At 40.2% G+C, this 22,774-nt stretch overlaps 1 protein-coding gene across 3 annotated transcripts in view; it reads right to left on the reverse strand.

Annotated features, from left to right (window-relative positions):
- FOCAD (focadhesin) overlaps positions 1 to 22,774 on the reverse strand; it is a 471,722-nt gene that overhangs the window by 132,985 nt on the left and 315,963 nt on the right. For all 3 annotated transcript variants that reach the window (XM_033919504.1, XM_033919495.1, XM_033919513.1), the window contains 4 exons: positions 22,474 to 22,515; positions 20,048 to 20,156; positions 7,585 to 7,701; positions 5,727 to 5,965 (listed from right to left, as the gene is read on the reverse strand). In XM_033919504.1, coding sequence (XP_033775395.1) covers positions 5,727 to 5,965; positions 7,585 to 7,701; positions 20,048 to 20,156; positions 22,474 to 22,515 — 507 coding nt within the window. The remainder of the gene's footprint in view (positions 1 to 5,726; positions 5,966 to 7,584; positions 7,702 to 20,047; positions 20,157 to 22,473; positions 22,516 to 22,774) is intronic.

The raw sequence follows: 22,774 nt of genomic DNA on the forward strand, positions 1-22,774 counted from the left end.
CCAAGAAAAAGATCTGTATGTCATTGTAGACAATATGTTAAAACCTTTCACCCAATGTGCATTGGCAACCAAAAAAGTAAACATGTAGGAATTATTAGACAATGGATGGTAAACAAACTAAAAATGTTATACTACCTCTATATCGCTCCATGGTGCGACCTCTCCTTGAGTACTGCTGACACGGTGACAGAATTCATCACTGTTCCCGTCCCCGCGGATAACTACGGGAAACTATCCCATGTCATTCTTTAGTGTCTATCTTAACCTCAGTCCTTCTACACCAGCATTCTTTATTGAAAGACTTGAAGGTCAGTGATTGTGTCCATTCATACTTTGATTCCTCCCTCTCACCTATACTCTGATTCTTCCCTCTCTCCTTAAAGAATGACATGGGGATGGTTTCCCGTGGTTATCCACGGGAACGGGAATGGTTATGAATTCTGTCACCATGTCATTCTCTAGTTCTGGCTGGCTGCTGTAACTCAAAAAAAGATATAGCAGAATTAGGAAAAGTTCAAAGAAGAGTAACCAAGATGATAAAGGGGATGGAACTCCTCTTGTATGAGGAAAGACTAAAGAGGTTAGGGCTCTTCAGCTTGGAAGAGTGTGGTGCAGTGGTTAGAGCTACATCCTCAGCACCCTGGGGTTGTGGGTTCAAATCTTGCACTGCTCCTTGTGACCCTGGGCAAGTCACTTAATCCCCATTGCCCCAGGTACATTGGATCGAGTGTGAACCCACCAGGACAGATAGGGAAAAATGCTCGAGTACCTGAATAATTTGTAATCCGAATAGAATTGTAGCATATGTGGAATATAAATTAAAAATTAAATTAAGAGAGATAGTTGAGGGGAGATATGACTGAAGTTTATAATATCCTGTGTGGTGTAAAATAGGTATAAGAGGATCAATTTTTTACTCCATCAAAAATTACAAAGACTAGGGGACACTCAAAATTACAGGGAAATATTTTTAAAACCAAAAGGATAAAATATTTTTTCACTCAGAGAATAATCTCTGGAATGCATTGCTAGAGGATGTGGTAAGAGCGGTTTAACATAGTTAATTTTAAAAAGGTTTGGACAAATTCCTAGAGGAAAAGTCCATAGTCTGCTATTGATACAGACATGGGGGAAGCTACTGCTTGCCCTCGATCAGTATCATGGAATGTTGCTACTATTTGAGTTTTGCCAGGTACTTGTGACTTGGATTGGTCACTGTGAAGATATCCCATATCAGAAAAAGCTTGAGAGAAATGAAGAGTTTCCTACAACAGTGCAAGATGTGGCCACTCTGGAACTAAGTTGTTGCTGCTGTTTCTGTACCTGCTGAGAATTTGGCTGGTGGCAACGGGCTTGGTCCAGGTGCAGGAAAAGAGCCTGTTAGTTGATCTGAACTGCAAGGAGGGAGATTAGAGATATGGATCAAAGGGAAAGATGGTCAGGCCCACAGGAGAGGAAAAGAGGACCAACATTTTAGGCTTTATTGGAAGTGCTGGGCCAACACTGGCAGTAACATGCTCCAATGAACTTCCTTATTTTTTATCTTTCTGCAAGACTGAGAATTGATTATAGTGTGGCAGAGTGTTCTATGGTTAGAGCTGCTACCTCAGCACCCTGAGATTGTGAGTTTGATCCTAGCCTGCTCTCTGTGACTCTGGGTAAATCACTTAACCCTCCATTGCTCCAGGTACCACAGTTAGATTTTGAGCCTGCAGGGACAGACAGGGAAAATACTTAAAGTACCTGGTTACTATTCAATGTACTGTAAAGTTAAAAGGGGATAGATTCCGTACAAACGTAAGGAAGTTCTTCTTCATCCAGAGAGTGGTGGAAAACTGGAACGCTCTTCCGGAGGCTGTTATAGGGGAAAACACCCTCCAGGGATTTAAGACAAAGTTAGACAAGTTCCTGTTGAACCAGAGCGTATGCAGATAGGGCTGGTCTCACGGCACTGGTCTTTGACCTAGGGGACCACCGCGAGAGTGGACTGCTGGGCACGATGGACCACTGGTCTGACCCAGCAACAGCAAATTTTTATGTTCTTAAACTGCTTTTGAGGCTGCAGGGACAGAGAGGGAAAATACTTAAAAGCACCTGGTTACTATTCAATGTACTATAAACTGCTTCTTCATGAAAAAGGCAGTTTAATAAATCTCAATAAAATAAAAATAGCAGCTTTGCTGCTCTCCACCGCCAAAGTTTGTGCCTACTAGCTGGCTGTGCAGGATTACTGTTCCCATTACTCCTGCTCCTCCAGGCCAATGACTCTTATTTTAATTTTTAGATCTTAGCTACATTATCTTTGAGGGCATGGGGCCTCAGTGAGAAAGTGATTAGGAAGAAAGATGACTCAGGGATTTGGTCAGCTGCAGGACTGCCAGCCTGCATGCAGAATACGATTGTACCACATAATCACAACTACTCCAAATGCATAATGGTGAAAAACAAGAACTGGATCAGCTTGTTCAACCAATCTGAGATAAGCTGCCAACCCTAGATCAGCTGGGGATGGGGAGGAGACTGGAGACTCAGGGACTGGGATAGGAGGGAGTAGAGACTGGGAATTAGTTGGAGAAAGATATAGTGTGGACTTAGGGGTGAGCAGAGAGTCATGAACTGAGTAAGAAGGAACAGCTGAGATGCTGGGTAGGGAAGGATATCAGCAGGGAGGAAGAAATGGGGCCAGAGAGGTAAAACAAGATGTGGAAGGTTGAGGAAGGCTGAAGGTTGTGAAGATGCCAGAGGAGGAGAGAGACAGAAGAGTCGATGTTAAGGTTGGGAAAGAACAAAAGCGAAAATTATTTAATTTGGCAAACAGTGAAAAGAGGGAGACAGGGACAGCAAGGACGATGGGGTATCAAGTGAGATGGAGATTTAAGAGTATAGGGTGCAATGCAATATAGATGTTGAATGCCTATGAGGAGTGGTTGCTAAAGATATTTTGATGCTAAGTATGAGAAGGGGTGACTAAAGAGGATGAGAAAACTTGGAAGGATATAAAATCAACAGAAATCTAATCTAACTCTTAGTCTTATATACCAAACCATCTCCTAAAATTAGGGCTTGATTTGGTTTACATAATTAGATTACAAAAGGAATCCATTAACTCTCATTGGAGCTATTACCTAAAAAGTGAAAAGAGAGCTTGTACATACGAGTTGTTCTTGTGCCTGAAGATCTCATGTTGTTTAGAGAAACAGAAAGCAATGGAAAAAAGAAGTGTAAAAGTGACATTGTGAGACTCAAAGGTGAAGAGGAGATATAAGTAGAAGCTGATAAAGAAAAGGCTGAATTACTTAACAAATATTCTGTTCTGTGTTCACGGCTGAAGCGCCAGGAGCGGGACTGCAGATCCTGATTGAAATGCATCTTTGGAAAAAGTCTCACAAAAAGTTGACCGCTTCATAATATTTTGGAGACGGTTCAGACAGTCACTTTAGGTTCATTAAGATATATATTGTATGTTTGAAAATGATTCATGAATTTTAATTTCAGTAGGGTGGGGGTGGGGATATATACTTTTGTTCTTGATGATATGATTAAGATTTTCAAGTATTACATTGAAATTTAATGGATATATTATTGTACACTTGTTTATGATTTAAAATGAATAAAGAATTTAAAAAAAAAAAAAGATATATATCTAACAGGGTTTCATTCAGTCTGGTCATGATCAAAGCCCAAACAAACTGATTTAATTTAATGTACAATTTAAAAAGTTATAGCCTATCTCTATCGATTAAATCAAAGTGGTTTACAATAACTCACAGACACAATCATAAGAAATGTAAAAAATTCATAATATAACAGTCATTACTAGATGGTATAATACCCCAAGAAAATTCCATCTGATATTCCAGAAGGTAATGGAAACTGTTGGAGGGAATGTGTGGATGTGGGAACCCTTAAGCATATGTGGTGGACCTGCCTCAAAATAGAGATGTTTTGGGAACTAGTATTTAAATTGGTGGAAGCTGTGCTAGCAGTAGATCCATTTTATAAGTGTGTGACTTCTAAATAGTCATGTGGCTGGCAAGAAAGGGGTGTGAGTTCAGTTTGTTTGATATGTGGCAACAACAGCTACTACACCAAGACACACTTTACTGGGAAAGAGTGATGTCAAGCGTGTACTAGGCATACTGGATGTCTAAATTATCAGCTTTGATGTATGAAAAGTTGGAACAGTTTAATAGAACTTGGAGGTCCTATGAGAAAGACACCCCTAAGCATACACTTGGAGTTGATAATTTAGTATGAGGTAGGAATAGGCCATCACATGGTAAATTCTGAGGGTAAATTCCGAAAAGAGGGGTTCAAGGAAGGTGGAAAGGGGGGAGGGTTTTTTTTAAATGTTTTGCCTTTGGGTAAAATTTTTGTTGTTATGTTACTGCAAATGTTGAAAATAAAGAAAAAAATTATGTATTTCTTTCCCTCCAAATCACAAACAAGGATTTGAAACTAAGTTATAAGACACATAACTATTGTCATGCTGAAGTTTTAACAGCATGTATTTGTATATAATGTGCTTTAAAATACAGAGAACAATGTCCCAAGAGAACCAATTGGAGCTTCACTTCATGTGATCATACAACTGGCTAATCATCATCATCATTTTCATGTTAATAATAGTAGTCTACTGGATTGCTCTAACTGTTTGCACATAAATCTTAGTATTTCACCTGGGGCCCTTCTCTGAGGACTGAGCTTCACACAAACCAGACTGTAGATTTCTACATTTCGTGTATGACCCAATGATAACTTTGCATTAAAACCTCTTCCCTTGTAGAAACATAAAAATGTAATATAAACATATGAATTAGTAGCATTAAAAGAAAATCACCGTTTAAAAAAATTGGATTGCTCTAAGTCTAATAGATGTTGGCATTGTCATCTTGAGGCTGGAAACCTAGATCATTTATTATTTTATTGTCCTTTTATTAATGCTTTTTGGAAATTGATCTGGGGGTCAAATAAATTGTATGCTTGAAAATCCTGTAGCTTTGTCATATGATACAATTTTATTTGGCATGTCTATGAGGGCTAAACCTCAAATATCCTCTAACAACAATAAACTCTTAATGATTTTAACAGGAGTTGCCATACAACAAATAACTTATAACTGGAAAGATTGTAAAAGATTAAATTATTGTTTTTGGTGGAGTTCGGTGTGTCGTGTATAAAATGGAAAGAATATTAGCTGTTAAAAAAGGATGTTTTAATAAATTTAAGGATGTATGGGGCCATTAATAAATTATTATAATGAATAATTAGTATTTTTCCCCTATTAATACTTATGTTTATAGGGAGGGAGGGCGGGTTTTAATTTTCATTGATAAAGAAAAATTAATAATATAGTTATATTTGTATAACTTGTATAAGTTATACAAGTTATATTTGTATAACTTGTATAACTTGTATAAGTTATACTTGTATAAAAAAAAATGTTTCATGAAGGGTGGGTTGGGGTTAAACTCTTTTGTGTGAGAATTGTAGAATTTCAAGTGGAATTGTATATTATTTGAATGAATTTCTGTACACTTGTTGTAAAATTAAAAATGAATAAAGATTTATTAAAAAAAGAAAATCACATTGCATACAGAGAGCAAACATCAAATGCAGAATTCCAGTGTTCAGCACTGCATCAGCATGCTAAAAGGAAGATGGTGGTGAGGAATTAACAACACGGAAAATCATTTTCATACCTGTTGAACATTTTTAAACCCTACCTGACTTTTTCTTCACAGAGTCGAGAAATAAACATCCCCAAAGCAAGACCCATGTGGATTTGAACAGCTTGAGACTCATCAGCACTTGGTTTCCCAGGCAACCTGGCAGTTAGTATACTCAGGACTTCCTCTACCATCTCCTTGCGGGATACGATAAACACTGGCACCATGAGAGATAATGCAGTGGCAGCACAAGATCGTGCGATGGCACTGGCTGTATTCTCTCCAGAGTATGATTTCTGCCAGGGAACATAAGCAACAAAGGAATTACCATTTGTGGTTCTACTTTTCTTCTGCAATGACTATTTTAACTGGTTTTTCTTTGCTCATATACTGGGATTTCATAGCAAAGAAATATTAACACTTCCTCCCACACAAAAGAACAAGATAAGGTCTTATATTTTCAAATGGAAATCATGGCCTATAAAGCTTATTATTTTTCTGCTGATTTTGGAGACTGAATCTATGGGTGGCCGAGTTGTAGCTACCCAATTATCACTTCACATATATATAGGGATTTATTGACCACCTCTATGTGTGTGTATGTCTGATAGAGATAGATATCCTAACCTGTATTGTAGGCTATTCACTATTACAAAAGACCATTATCTCATTAAACTTTAAAATATTTTTATAGGGATTTTACATTTTAAAGTAATAACAACAGGAAGTCTTCTTTCCCCCCCCTTTTTTTATAAAACCGCTGCTGCGACAGTCAAGAGTTCCTGTGAGCATCAGAGCGATGCTCACAGGAACTATATGACTGTCGCAGTATCGCAGAGCATTCAGCGTGCTGGCTGGCGTTAAAAACCTCTTGCGCAGTTAAAGGTCAGTGCTTCATTTCCTGCATCACCAGGCAATTTCTGGACATCACCCAGAGTGCTCATTTTAATATTAATGACTTCGCTATACTACATTTACATAGTATTATCAGAGGATGATATGAAGCACGGAAAAGATCACGCAGAACCATTATTTGCATCAGGAACTAAAATACTTCAATGCTAAACCGGTTAGAACTGATTTAGTGTCGATCGATAAAGGCACTGTAAGTTTAGAACATCGGAGGCCTTAGTGAATGTTTTGAACACAGCACCTAGCTATTGCATTCTGTCTTGCAAAAAGAAAGGCTTGGCTTCGGCTCCTTTCAATAAGGAGAAATTTGGTTATTACCTGCTAATTTACTTTCTTTTAGTCTCTCCAGACTGGCATTGGTTAATCTTACAAGTGGGTTATATCTCATCATAACCAGCAGGTGGAGACAGACAAAATTTTGGAATAGTACATATCAGGTGTCTCCCCCCCTAATTACCTCAGTCAACATTCTGCCTCCTGTCAGAGAGGTAAAGGAACTTTTCATGAACAAATTTTGAGTCAGAAACATGATTCACATGACTTTTGTTAATTTCAAACAGGCAGAGATACTTCAAATAGATCATCATTAAATAGCACTAGTAGTTCAGAGTGGGGAAAAATGGAAGACTTCCAAAAACAAATATTTCAAACAGATAAGTCTAACCTAGTCTCTCTGTTTATGAATCTTTACCTATTTACTTTAAATATATCCCACTGAGCTATATAAACTCATTTCCAAACTGCAGTCAAAAATGGTTAATAAAAACAATCTCACAATTTTTTCCTTTGCCTTCAAAACTGTAAACAGTAGAAACACTAATTTCTTATTTCAGTTTATAAATGTCAAGCTCAAATTATCTTTTATCAGCACTATATTTTACAATGAAAACAACTTATGTCAGCCCTAACAGAATAATTGTGAACAGCAAGTAAGCGATAGGTTTTAATAATCATAACACATCAGTACATCCCTGTTTTAATTCACTCATCTTTATTGACATACATGTTGGAACCATGGGAAAACTCGTCCTTTTGGTCGATAGTGGCTGTTCACAATACTCAGCAGGGTGTCCAGTACCATAGATAGCCAAGAGGTTGTTGGAAGTATATCAGGTTCAATCTGCATAAGACAACAATACGGAACTTCAGAATTACCATATAAACTGAGTTCCATTTCAGTTTTCAGATGAGCAGTAGTTGGAAAAGATTATTTTTACAAAGAGAAAACTGTTGTCAACTAACAAAATTATTAAGACCCCCTTTTATAAGTTAGATGGCTATCATATTCTTGAGCAGATATTAGTATTTAAAATTGTTTTTTGGCCTTGAAAACAGACTTCTCCTTAGGGTTTTCAATTAGAAATTGTCTCTATTAAAGACTTGAGGATTATTGGTGCCTTGAGCATTCACTTGGAATAGGTTTTCTCCTATTTTTAACTTCTTTTAGCCATGATATCAGAACAGACCATAGACCATATACTGTAGTTCCTTCTGGAGCCTAGTCCTTATGCACTTTAAAGCTGGCTAGAAGCTACTCCTGCTGTGTAATGCCTGAGATTCCCTTCTAAGACAAGAAAGGGAGGAAGGGGGCTATAAATGCAGTCTCTAAAGTATCAGTATCAGCCTACATAAAGAAGAAAAATGTAGACTTGGGTATTAGATCTTGGTATCAAGTATGGTGGTACAGAGCACTGCTATTGTGTTGGCCCTTGTTTTACGTTCCTGAAAGTCTTCTCTATTGCCATTCGTACCACTGTAAATTTAAATAGCTCAGTATGTATTAATTTTTATAACAAAATTTATGCAAGTAAACATGTGAAAAGCTCTTTTGACTTAACAGAAGATAATTTATAATCCTACACAGTGAATCTTGTAAAATCAATGATCATGTAGAAGAGACTAGATGCTCCTTTTACAAAGCCATGCTAACCATTCCTACATAGCAAATACGATGAAGCACATTCAATTCCTATGGGCTTCATCACATTTGTCTCACGGGAATCACTAGTGCAGCTTTGTAAAAGAAGTCCTAGGTATTTTACAGTCTAATAGGGGGAAGGACTGGAATCTGATAGAGAATTCTTGAATTAACACTTAAAGTCCAGGAAATGAAATGAATTTGAATTTGTAGCAATTCAAGTATCCGAGTACCGATAGCTCCAAGATGTTGGAAGACTCAGGAGAGGGTTTTTAGGACACAGGCCAAACAATACCATCTTCATCCAGGTCAATGTCTGGAAGTTCCCCTCAGCAGCATGACTATCAGAGAGAGGACTCTCCCAATTATCTCTCTTAATGAACTTTGACAACTAGTTGCATGGGAAGAGTGAGGAGAAGTCACCTGGGTTTAGGAATCACTTCAGTTCCCTTAGCTGTGTTGTTTTTGGAAAAGACAGTTCTACAGTATTTGAATACTGGGCATCTAGTAAAATTCTGATGCTGTTATGTATATGGGCAGGCCTCAGAAGGAAATGTTTAACACCACCATAAAAGACACCCTCGGTGGAGCTTAGAGAATAGCTTGCAGCGCTCTTCATGTAACAATGAAATTTGAAAACAGTGAACTCAATATTCATCTGGTCAACAACAGGAGAATGGAATGAAACTGAGCTACACTTCTTGTAAATACATTTACTGGCTACCTCAAATAAAAGCAAGCTGCTGAAATTACCAAACCAGTAGCGCCTATAGACTTTTGCATCCACCCAGGGTTACTCTCCATCATAGGTTCAATAGAGTAATCCTTGACCCTGATTCAAAGGATTTATAACCCTTTTAGCCCTGTAACTGCAATATGGAGTGGCTACATGTGTAAAATAATATAGCATGAATAGCTAAAGAGTAGACTTAAGGACATATGAAAAAACTGTTAAATAAATAAATACTTGAACAAGATACAAAAAATTACTGAAAGGCGTTCCTCCACAGGTGCAAAACATATGCCTAATATATCAAACATTTTTCTTTTCTATAATAATGTGAATCCTCAGTGTGAGGTAGTAAGCTTAGAGAAACCCAAATCCATATGAGAAAGCTCCAATGCTTTACATTACATTAGTGACTTTTATTCCGCCATTACGCTTTACTAGGCCTAATTAGCCAGTGTGCAAATATTACCCACTATTTGACCGCACTCCATCATAGGAATTCACTTAACAATGTTGGTATTCCACTGCACTGAGAGCTGTTTGAATAATTAAAGAGTTTTATTTATTGTTGCACCCAGTCCATTTATTTCAACTGGTCATCTCCACTGTTGTGTTTGGTTTGCCTTGTGGTAGGGGGTTTCTTCTCCGCCTTGTTCTTTTTTGCAACTCAATGTTTGTAACCACCACTTTTTAAAAGTCTTTCAAATAGATGTAATACAAATTCAGTTGATGAACACTGTAGTCCAAAACCTTGTGTTTTTTTTTCATGAACATACTTTCCACCCAATTCTGTTTCAGGGAAAGCTTCTAGGGCTGCCGAAGGCAGCATGTTTATTTCATTCACACTGCAGTGCTGGGGAAAAAATGACGGATTCTGACCAGGAAGGGGTGTGGGAGGAAGATGCCAGAACTCTGTTTGAAGAAACATGAAGAGGAAAGGGGAAGGGCAGAGACAGGGAGGAGATTGTGTACGTGAATGGAGAGGAGGGGAAGGGCAGAGACAGGGAGGAGATGGTGCACATGGATGGAGAGGAGGGGAAGGGCAGAGACAGGGAGGAGATGGTGCACGTGGATGGAGAGGAGGGGAAGGGCAGAGACAGGGAGGAGATGGTGCACGTGGATGGAGAGGAGGGGAAGGGCAGAGACAGGGAGCAGATGGTGCGCTTGGATGAAGAGGATGGGAAGGGCAGAGACAGGGAGGAGATGGTGCGCTTGGATGGAGAGGAGGGGAAGGACAGAGAGAGGGAGGAGATGGTACACATGGATGGAGAGGAAGGGAAGACATGGAAAAGTGACAGATTGAGAAGGAAGCAGAAAAATGGAGGAGAATGTTAAAAGTTAATCCCCAGGGCATCTTTTTTTCAACATCAAGTGTATAGACCAAAGGACTCAGGCACTGCACACTGCAAATAAAATCAATATAAAAAGCTTATCCTTCCAGCTTCCTGATGTAGCGTAGCGAAACAAAGACTGTGTTGGAGCCGTGAACTGACCTTTTCAGATAAGTGGTCTACTGTTAAATAGCTTTTGTAGACACATAACATTTGCCACTCCAGTAGAAGCGAGAATCCTTGCTCCATGCAATGTGTTATGATTAAAATTCAAGCACCTTTCCAGCGACATTGTACCACTGCTGTGGCGCCTTGCTGAAGAGCTTATGAGCACATTTTAATATTTTAAAGCCTTTAAATGTTATATGATGACATTATTTGAGAAACTTGCCCAGTATTGATGAGAGGGGGGTCTTCGAATTATCATGGCTTTGGCGGTATATAAGAATAAAATTATTATTATTATTATTTTATGTTTTGTTCTATAAAGATGGACGAAGGGCAGAAAATGAAGGAGAGAAAAGCATCAAATGGATAAGAAAGTCCTGGAAACAGTTAAGAACAAAGACAGAAGTAAGTACAGCCAGAGCCTGGGAAAAGATGATTAGAAAAATAAAATCACCAGATAACAAAGGTAGGAAAAATGATATTGTTTTCAATTTAGTGATTGAAATATGTCAGTTTTGAGAATTTACATCTGCTGTCTATATTTATATTTTGCACTGTTCAGGAAGAAATGCATTTTTATTTCTCTGGTGGGGTACTGTATATAGAGTCTGGCATTATGGGTTTCATTGTGTATATTAGGACTTTTAGTTTGTGGTTGTGTATTTACATAGGGTTCACTGTGACTGGTAGGAATGTCGAGAAGCGCTACTGGCATCATGGCCCCAAGTAGGAAGATATTTATTGGCTCTCTTTCTGCTCTTTTGGACCCAAAACGGCCCTCACTTAAAAATTAGCGAAAACCATTGGTATAGAAGCAATGAGGAAAATGGTAAGGAAGAAACTTAGGAACACTTCCAGAAAATGGCAAATGGTAGAACATGCCTGGTCTTTATTCAAGGACACTTTGAGCGAGGCGCAAAATCTGTATATCCCCAGATTCAGAAACGGGTGCAAAAAGAGTCGAACAAAAGACCCAGCGTGGATAACTAAAATAATGAAGGAAGCGATAGGCAATAAGAAATATTCATTCAGGAAATGGAAAAAGGACAAAACTGAGGACAACTGGAAAGAGCACAGGAAGTATCAAAAAGAATGTCACCGTGTGGTTCAAAAAGCCAAAAGAGAGTATGAAGAGAGGCTAGCCGGGGAAGCTCGAAATTTCAAACCGTTCTTTAGATATGTTAGGGGGAAGCAGCCAGCCAGGGAAGAGGTGGGACCGCTGGACGATGGAGACAGGAAGGGAGTGGTGAAGGAAGAGAAAGAAGTAGTAGAAAGACTTAACATGTTCTTTTCGTCTGTATTTACAAATGAAGACACATCCAACATACCGGAACCTGAGCAAATCTTCAAGGGAGATCAAGCAGAAAAATTAACATCCATGGAAGTGAGCCTGGAAGACGTACGCAGGCAGCTAGAAAAACTAAAAACTGACAAATCCCCAGGTCCGGACGGAATCCATCCAAGGGTTCTGAAGGAACTAAAGGAGGAGATAGCGGAACTACTGCAGCAAATTTGCAATCTATCCCTGAAAACAGGCGTGATCCCAGAGGACTGGAAGATAGCCAATGTTACGCCCATCTTTAAAAAGGGATCAAGAGGTGACCTGGGAAACTACAGACCGGTGAGTCTGACCTCGGTTCCAGGGAAAATGGTGGAAGCACTTATAAAAGACAACATCGATGAACATTTTGAAAGAAACAAACTTCTGACAACCAGCCAACATGGTTTCAGCAAGGGGAGATCGTGCCTAACTAACTTATTGCACTTCTTCAAAGGAATTGACAAATGGATGGACAGAGGTGACCCCATAGACATCATATATCTAGACTTCCAAAAGCCTTTGACAAAGTACCCCACGAACGCCTACTTCGGAAACTGAAGAACCATGGGGTGGAAGGAGATGTACATAGATGGATCAGAAACTGGTTGTCGGGTAGGAAACAGAGGGTGGGAATGAAGGGCCACTACTCGGACTGGAGGAGGGTCACGAGTGGTGTCCCGCAGGGCTCAGTGCTTGTGCCGTTGCTATTTAAAATATTCATAAATGATCTAGAAAAAGGGATGAAGTGTGAGATAATAAAATTTGCGGACGACACCAAACTATTTAGTGGTGCTCGGACTAAAGAGGACTGCGAAGAATTGCAAAGAGACTTGAACAAACTAGGAGAATGGGCGACGAGATGGCAGATGAAGTTCAACGTTGAGAAATGTAAAGTATTACATGTGGGAAGCAGAAACCCGAGATGCAGCTATACGATGGGAGGGATATTATTGAAGGAGAGTAGCCAAGAAAGGGACTTGGGGGTAATGGTGGACATGACAATGAAGCCGACGGCCGCTAAGAAGGCAAATAGAATGCTAGGCATAATCAAGAACGATTGTATCGGGCGATGGTGCGTCCGCATCTGGAGTACTGCGTCCAATATTGGTCGCCATACCTTAAGAAAGATATGGTGTTACTCGAGAGGGTTCAGAGGAGAGCGACATGTCTGATAAAAGGGATGGAAAACCTTTCAAACGCTGAGAGATTAGAAAAACTGGGACTCTTTTCCCTGGAGAAGAGGAGATTTAGAGGGGATATGATAGAGACTTACAAGATCATGAAAGGCATAGAGAGAGTAGAGAGGGACAGATTCTTCAAACTTTCGAATAATAAAAGAACAAGAGGGCACTCGGAAAAGTTGAAAGGGGACAGATTCAAAACGAATGCTAGGAAGTTCTTCTTTACCCAACGTGTGGTGGACACCTGGAATGCGCTTCCAGAGGACGTAATAGGGCAGAGAACGGTACTGGGGTTCAAGAAAGGATTGGACAATTTCCTGCTGGAAAAGGGGATAGAGGGGTATAGATAGAGGATTACAGTTCAGGTCCTGGACCTGTTGGGCCACCACGTGTGCGGACTGCTGGGCATGATGGACCTCTGGTCTGACCCAGCGGAGGCACTGCTTATGTTCTTATGTTATGTTCTTATGTCTGATTTAGGAAAGATTATCAGTTAAGCCTTGTAGTTAATTTTTTTTTTTCTTTAATGTTCAATACATTCCTTCTTACCTCCCCCCTCTCATTTGATTGTGGTCTAATGTTATAGGCCTAAAGTTAAAGACTTGTTTCTAATTTTAAATGCCTAGAACTTTTTCGGTATGGCGGTATATAAGAATAAAATTCTTATCATTATTATTACCTGTAAATGTTTCTTGTGCAAGTGTGTACTTGTTGAAGTTTGTTAAACTTAAAAAAAAGAACCAATAATTGGTGTTAATATAACTGGTGCTAACTGCCATTAAATAACTGCTCTTAATCAGTATTCTATAAGTTGCACACTCAAATTCCAAAGCATGTTACTTCAAAAGGGGTGTAGTCCTGGGAGGGTCATGGGCAGGTCAGAATCATGTCAAGTAGTTCTTCACACAGGTTAGAGAATTATTAATATTTACATGTGTAACTTCCTGAAGTTAGGTGTGTAAATGTGGACTTACACTAGCATTCTATAATGGCAGTTGCATACATAATTGCCACCATAGAATTGGCACATAGTGTGCATCGTATTGGCTCCTAAATTTAGATGATCTTTAGAGAATTACCCCCTTTATTACTGTTTAATACTGAAGACAGAATATCCATAAATGAAATGAAACTTTGAAGATATCAAAAAATTACTGGAGCAGGCCCAATATACTACAATCATATGTAAGAAGCTCATAATCATGGATGGAGCAGAAAAGTCAAAACTTAGAATAGCTACTGCTTTAAGGAGGAGCACACATCATAAAATTTGGAAAATAAGAAACTGAAGGGTCATGTGTGCAATTGTAAATATAAAAAAATACGCACATGTGCTCAAGAGATCTGAAGAAAGCTTCTAAAGAGATCCAAAGAAAACTTTAAAAAGTCTTTTGGAACTTCTAGTCTTGAGGACATGGTAGGAGGACATATGTAAGAGGTGCTCCATGCTCTCTCCCCCAGATAAGAGACTTATAAGTAGTTTTCTCTGCTCCCTGAGCTTTTTATACGTTGTGATTACCTGCAAGATGCCGAAGCCATTAAAGGAGAAAGCCCCAAAAACGATTAAGGAAATGTATTTGCTAAAAATTAGCCAGCATGAAGGGGCAGCGGACCAGGCTGCGGAGGCAATGGTGATGACAGAAAAATAAAGCTCTAAATTTAAAGACGGCTTTGGCTTGGTATTTCGGGAGCTACTAAAGCTGAAATTCTGCAAACTGCCCTTACAAAGTTTGATGCGGGTTTTGAAATTTATTCTCCTGAGTTGGCGAGACCAAGCAGCGAGTGTCAGCTCTAGAAGACTGGATGGAAATAGAGAGCTCATCTATACAATTGCTGCACTTGCAAGTTCAGGTATTGCAGGAGCAATTGGAAGATCAGGAGAATAGGAGCAGGTACTCTAATCTCCGTATTTTTGGGGTACCGGAAAAGCAAGAAGGATCTAACCCTCGTGCATTTGAACAAAATTTGTTGAAGGGGTGTTTCCCGGGTTTCCCGGCTTCACCGCAATACGAAGTGGATAGGGTCCATCATGAACTCAGGGCCCTTCTAGTGGAGGGAGCTCCATCACGTGCCTTGTCAAGTAACACCGGTATGAAGAAGTAGAGCACTTGTTGGCACAGGCCCAGTGCCAATATGTACTGTATTACAACAAACTTTCTGTTAAAGTTTTTCCTGATTTGGCCAAGGCTACCATGCACAAGAGGAAACAACTGGTTAAATGGAAGCAATCGGTACAAAACCTGGGCTATAAGGCGGGAATTTGGTAATAGCGTTCGGAAGTACTTTTAACACCCCAGAGCTGACAGAAAAATTTGTCAAGAGCTTGCAGGCTCCTTCAGATGGTGAAGCGGGGAATGGAAAGCGGAAAAGATGGCGACAGTTCCCGACACCTTCTGGACCTGTGTCTTCCAGTGCTAGCGGATCTCGACATGAGACTATATCGGATGCAAAGGACTGACCTTTTGGGGCACTGGTCAGTTTGGGGACTCTGATGGAGCCTACATTTTAGGCTTATTCTGATGCTGATACCTTTCTGGAACGTTACTAGCTCGGAGGGTTTCAGAGCTCATTGTATTATTTCTCATATGTTCCAATTTTGGGTCAGAAATTGTCTGGATGCATGGGCTGTTGCAGGAAGTGTATGAGTGGTGTTTGGGGGACAGAGGTTTTTGGGTGGTTGGATACAGGTTAGTATTGTGTGTTTGCGGAGATATGAGTGCTAATTGGGGATGATGTTAATTTTTATTTATTTTTTTTCTCTTTTGCTTGGGGGTCTTTGGTACTGCTGTCTGTTTTATATTGTGGGAGATGGGTACTAGATTTTTGGATGCTTGGATCCTATGATGGGGGAGGGAGGCATGGTTGGTTGGGGTTAATGAAGGATTTGGAAGGGTGGGGGGGTCACTATTGGCAATCTGGAAGGAGTCGGGATTTTTTTTGTACCTATGGGTCTTAAAGTAGTTTTGGGTAGGTTGAATGGCCCAATTAAATGCAAACGGGTTTTGACCTTTTTGAAAAAATTGCAGGCTGATGCTGTTCTACTACAGGATATTAAGCTTACTAAACTAGAGCATAGTAAGCTGCAGCATGGGGCATATGGTTAGGTGATTGATTCCTCCTTTAACAGCAAAAAAAGGGGGGTGGCAATCCTCCTTCATGGGACTTTATCTTTTGTGAAATATGAGGAGGGGCGTGATGATGAAGGGAGGGTGGTATGGGTTACAGGGAGATCGGGGATAAAGAAGTAAGTTTCCTTAATCTCTATGCGTCTAACACAATAAGGGTTCTTGCTTCTCTTGTTGGTTTACACAGTTTGCCGGGTGGCAAAGGGAGTTAAAATAATAGGTGGAGATATGAACTGTGTTTTAAGTGGGAGGACCTTTTGAGGGAATTGATGAGTTATGACAAACTAACATGGATGTTGAGAGGACAGGCAAAGCATTATGGTGGAGATAGCTGAATTTGCCCACCTCTCCATCTACTGTGGGAGTATCTGAGGGTTGTAAGTGCAATCTGACATAATTGCATTGCTCTCTTTAGGCCTGGGATTCTCTGAGGTTTCTTTTTTCCGGATGTCGCTAGATTCGCCCACTCGTCACCTTCTTCTTTGATTTCTGGTACACTAATTTGATTTTCTTATGTACTTTTTCCTAACTTTCATGTACCAAGCAAACAAACAACAACATTGGCTAGACAACTACATTAATAAAGCTAGACTGATCTACAACGCTTTTAGAAAACTCATAAAAACTGCCTTATTCGACAGATATCTCACCTAATCAGAAATTCACCGAACACTTTTTTCATTTCTCTTTCCCAATATGCCCCCTCTGAAATCCGAATCAAACTGTATTTTGTAATTCAGGACCTTTTTTTCTAATATGTCCCCTCTGAAATTCTTAACAAACTGTATATTGTAATTTTGCTGCATTTTTTTTAAGATTCTGTAGTTTCAAGTTTTCAAGTTTCAAGTTTATTTAATCTTGATGAATCGCCTATTTAAATTACTAGGCGATGTACAATAATAATAACATAAATTAATAAAATTAAACAAATAAATGTTAATGTTGACATAAAAACAAATTTGTTGTTAGTTAAAATTTAACAAACTTAACAAACTTAACAGACTGAGTGTAGACATAACTTTAAAATAATTTTGTGGGTAAGACTTACAAGACATGTGTGGTTAAAAAGGGGAATAGTTACAATTTTTGATAGAAGAGAAGAAAAAACATAAAAGGGAAGAACAAGAAGAGGGGTAATAATAGCTGTTTAAAAAAAAAAAAAAAAAAAAAGATTCCAGGTTGTAGTTAAAAAATAATCGATTTTTTAGTGTCCTAAGATCCATACGCATCTTTAAAAAGAAAGGTTTTTAACGTTTTTTTAAACAGTGTTAGATCTTTTAGTTCTCTGATGTATTGTGGTAAAAGATTCCATGAATGCGGGGCCATAACTGAGAACATGTCGTGTCTTCTAGTTCCTATCATTTTAATTGAAGTACACTATAATTCCACTGACTATCTGCATATTGTAACTCGCTAATTGTCCAGCTCTCTTCAATGTGAACCGTCTGGAAGTCGCAAGATTATGGCGGTAGAGAACAGTGTTTTTCAACCGCTGTTCCGCGGCACACTAGTGTGCCGTGAGATGTTGCCTTGTGTGCCGTACGGTCAGGGCCGCCATCAGGGCAGTACCACCAGTCCTGCATTCAGGGGTCCGGAGCTGACAGGGGGCCCGGGCTCCCCCAGGGTCCTAGGCCACAGTCTAGGGAGAGGGGCGGTCCGCCCCACGTGGACAGGAGAGAGCTGGACGGGGGACCCGCGGAGTTCAATACATCTCGAGCCGCGAGGCTCGTCTTCTGTTCCTGCCTGCCCTGCAGCTAACATATAGCCGATCGCAAGCGTTCCCCGATGTCAGCGCTGACGTCGGAGGGAGGGCTTAAGCAAAGCCTGCCCTCCGACGTCAGCGCTGACGTCGGAGAATACTTCCGTTCGGCTATTTGTGCGCGGCAGGGCAGGCAGGAAGCAGAAGACAAGCCTCGCGGCTTGAGCTTCGTTTTGCTGAGAAAGTTGCAAAGATGGGCTGGGAGGCAAACACGGAACACAAAAGGGGGGAGGGAGTGCGTTTTGGACACAAGGCATGAACTTGGGAGAGAGGAAGGGAGGGAAAGAGATGCTGAGGTGGGGGAGGGAATGGGTTTTTGGACACAGAAGGCATGGACTTGGGAGAGAGGAAGGGAGGGAAAGAGATGCTGAGGTGGGGGAGGGAATGCGTTTTTGGACACAGAAGAAATGGACTTGGGAAAGAGATGCTGAGGTGGGGGAGGGAATGCGTTTTTGGACACAGAAGAAATGGACTTGGGAGAGAGGAAGGGAGGGAAAGAGATGCTGAGGTGGGGGAGGGAATGAGTGTTTGGACACAGAAGGCATGGACTTTGGAGAGAGGAAGGGAGGGAAAGAGATGGTTGTGTACACGGGGAATAGAAGAAAGGAGAATTTTTGGTCATAGGGAGGGAGTGAGGTACAGATAGTGGCATACCAGGGTGGGGGGGCGGTCTGCCCCATCCCGGGTTTACGTCCCAAGGGGGTGCACAGCTGGCCACCCTCCAGTGTTGTCCCTAAGCCGGCAAACTGCAGCTCTTTAGCCACTTGAGTGCCACCGCCGCCATCGGGAACAGGCCGGCGCCAAGTTCTCCCTGCTTTTCCCTGTGGGGCCGGCCAACTCTCGCCACTCGCGTCAATTCTGACGTCGGAGAGGACGTTCTGGGCCAGCCAATCGCTGCCTGGCTGGCCTAGAACGTCCTCTCCGACATTAGAATTGACGACGGGTGGCGAGAGTTGGTCGGCCCCGCGGGGAAGAGAAGCAGGGAGAACTTGGCGCCTGCCTGTTCCCGATGGCGGCGGTGGCACTCAAGTGAATTACTTTATATATAGTCAATATAGGCACAGAGTTAAATTTTTTAACATTTTCTAATGGTGGTGTGCCTCATGATTTTTTTCATGAAACAAGTGTGCCTTTGCCCAAAAAAGGTTGAAAAATACTGGTATAGAAGAATAAAGTTATTATTATTATTATTATTAATAAGGATTGTGTTTATATTACAGGGTTTGTGAGACTCCTTTGCAGATCAGCCATTTATGATGTTTGGGTGTGGAATGTATATGGGGTTGGGGGAGCGGGGTTGGAGCGGCTTAATAGTTGGTTGGGAGTTTTTCTGTTATTGTCTGCTGCAATGGGCATGGCTTTTCCTTTTGTTCTCTTTGTCTGAATATTTCTCTTTTGAGTGGCCAAGTTCTCCCTTACTGTTACTGGTGGTTGTTACTGTATTTTGATTTTGAATTGGGATTCTTTGGGAGATGCTTTGTTCTTGTTCTGATATGTTTTTCCCATGTTTGTACCAGCTGGTATAGTGTTCTGTATTGTGGATATTGTATTTGCTCAATAAAAATTAATGTTTAAAAAGAAAAAGCCCATCCCCGTGGGAACACAATTGCCCATCCTGTCCCTGTGAGCTATGTCCTCATCTGCACAAGCCTTGAACACTTTAAAATCATAAATGTTCAAGGCTTGTGCGGTTAGGGCAGAGCTTGTAGGAATGGAAGAGAAACAAGGACAGAGACAGAACTCACGGGGATGGGATGGGGATACTGAGATCCCACGGGGACAAATTTCTCCCCGTGCCATTCTCCAGACTCAATATCCTCCTTGCACTCTGAGAAACATTACTAGAGACAAAAATGGCATAATGGTCAAAACAAAATGGTAATATGCTTTCACACCCGGGAAAAACTAATACAGAAAATAAATCTGAACACACCTCTGGTGTTCCTTCTGCCTCTGAAGGAAGGCTGTTTTCATACTTTGCCACTGCTACTGCAAGTCCAGTTAGAGCCAGTAGAGAATTTCCTTGTACCACAGGGCTGTCCCTGAAAAGAAGCACACTCATTCACATTCTGTTTTCAATCTACAGAACCTAATCATGTTTTTTCAAAACTATAATTAACTGCTAACGCGCCATTCAGACATTCCTAATAACATTTGAATGTGTTTTCCGCAGCCCCCATCTTTCTCCTTCTCTAGGACAAAGAAGAGGATCATTCTATAACATAGCACAGTTAGGCCCACATTGGTAGGCTTTTCCAAATATATTCTCTCCATCTATTGAGAAATGCCTTGTTGATCAAGCATGCAGCACGTCATCCCATCCACTTCCCCCTTTGTCATAAGCTTGGGTAGGGAAGCATGAATAGTGAGGAAAGAAAGCCAAAATGATGATGGGGGCTACCACAGACCTCTGGGCCTTGCACTGAAGAACACTGCTTAATTATAACAATATGAATACATTTTAGGCTATAGCAAGATATATATGAACAACAATCACTAGAAATTGAAAAACAATTATAGCATGAAATGGATAGTACCTCTTAAACTTTTCAATCTTCTATTTATGTTTTTTTGGTTGTTTTTTTGTTTTTTTTAAAAAATCATCTTTATTCAGTTCCACCAAAAAACAATAACAAACAGGGCAATAAAGAATGACAGTCTATAAATGCCAAACATAGCCATAAATAGAACATAGGCAACGGAACTGGTAGTTTTCTTATTTAAAGCACAAGCGCACCTCTAAATCCTTCCCTGCCACCCACTACTTCCTTCTATTTATGTTTAAACAATTTTTATTGATGACAACAAAATAGCAGAAACAAGAACAGACAGTGCCACCAAGATACACGTAAATCCAAGCAGAAAAGGAGCATACAGTTCAAGTCATCAAGTTTTTTTTTTTAAAAAAGGCTTAAATGTCCCCCCCCCAACCTCTATCCTTGCGATATAATTTGTATCCAGGTAGATTGTCCTCCTTCCACCAGGTCTCCAAGATGCCTATTATTACATTACATTAGTGATTTTTATTCCACCAGGTCTCCAAGATGCCTATTATTACATTACATTAGTGATTTTTATTCCACCATTATATCTATCTCATCATTTAGTGCTATATACTCTAACTCTATTTTATTTTTTAGGCTTTTAACATTTATATACAGACACTTCAAATTGTGTTTTTTCCTTGCAACTACAGGCTGCTGAGAAGACAGGGAATATTTGAGTCTTTTACTCTGCCTTCCTCTTAAACCCTCCTAGCTTTCTTTCACCATTATTAGAACCTCTCTACTGGGACTCCCTAAATATTCTGTTTCAATAGTATCCTCCAAGGATACCTCATACGAAACCATCCACTCCTGAGTGATTGTCGGCTTTCCCCCACACTCAGTTTAAAAGTTGCTCTATCTCCTTTTTAATTGTTAGTGCCAGCAGCCTTGTTCCATCCAGGTTAAGGTGGAATCCATACTTTCCGAACAAGCTCCCCCTTTCCAAGAAGGTTGCCCAGTTCCTAACAAATCTAAATCTCTCATCCCTGCACCATTGTCTCAACCACACATTGAGATTTCAGAGCTCTCTACCTGCCTCTTGGGTCCTGCATGTGGAACTGGGATCATTCTGAAAATACTACCCTGGAAGATCTGGATTTAAGCATTCTACCTAAGAACCTAAATTTGGAAATGGAGACTAAACCAGACCCTGCTCTGCCTGCCAGAAACTATCTCTAGCAGCAGGTTCAAGCTTACAAAACTGTAGAACTATAAAAAGCTATTATCCTCTGGAGACTAGCTAAGTAAAGTTTGTTCTTTTAAGATCTAAACTGTCTATAGAAGGGAACCTACAATTGAGTTTTTCTACCCAAACCTATCAAACATAAGGAAATACATGTTGTAGGTACAGTTATATTTGTGGTACCTAAAGAGATACTGTACTTAGTGCTTTCCTGGTGTGCATAAAACTTTCAGTTACAATAATGATTTTTTTAAGATAGCAAATTACCCATATTGCTAATCAATTCAAAGAAAAAGAAACTAGAAACATTTAGGGCTCCTTTTATGAAGCCGCGTTAGCAGCTTTAGTGCGCGCGACTTTTAATCACGCGCTACCCTCACGCTAGCCAAAAAACTACCACCTGCTCAAGAGGAGGTGGTAGCGGCTAGCGCGTCCGGCGGTTTAGCGCACACTATTACGCGGCTTCGTAAAAGGAGCCCTTAGTTTTCTAACCCATTTGAAATGTTATAAGCTCATTGGCTATAGAAAGAGTCTTCCCTGTTTATAGAGCTTTTCCAGCCAATTGATATACAAACACATGAAAGTTTTGAACAGGGTTTCTTCCCCCCCAATTCCTCATGTACTACTCACTTTGAAGCAGACTTTATGACATCAGTCAACATATCTCTGACCCTGTAAGACAAATAAAAAATTGTTAAGACAATTTATCAAGCTTATTATTTATTATTATCTAGGGCTAGGCAATTAACACTGGGTATATAAAAGAGAAAGAAAAGAACTTCATTCGATGACAGAAAAGTGACAGATACACACATATAAAAAAGTATATAACATTAAAAGGCTGTCCTGTTTTGCAGGTCCACCATTCTCAATATCCAGATTACCTGCTACGCCAGTGAAACAGAAGTACATTTTTAGCAGTACCTTAAAG

The sequence above is a fragment of the Geotrypetes seraphini genome, chromosome 1 (assembly GCF_902459505.1).
Source record: "Geotrypetes seraphini chromosome 1, aGeoSer1.1, whole genome shotgun sequence".
In the NCBI taxonomy this organism is placed as follows: domain Eukaryota; kingdom Metazoa; phylum Chordata; class Amphibia; order Gymnophiona; family Dermophiidae; genus Geotrypetes; species Geotrypetes seraphini.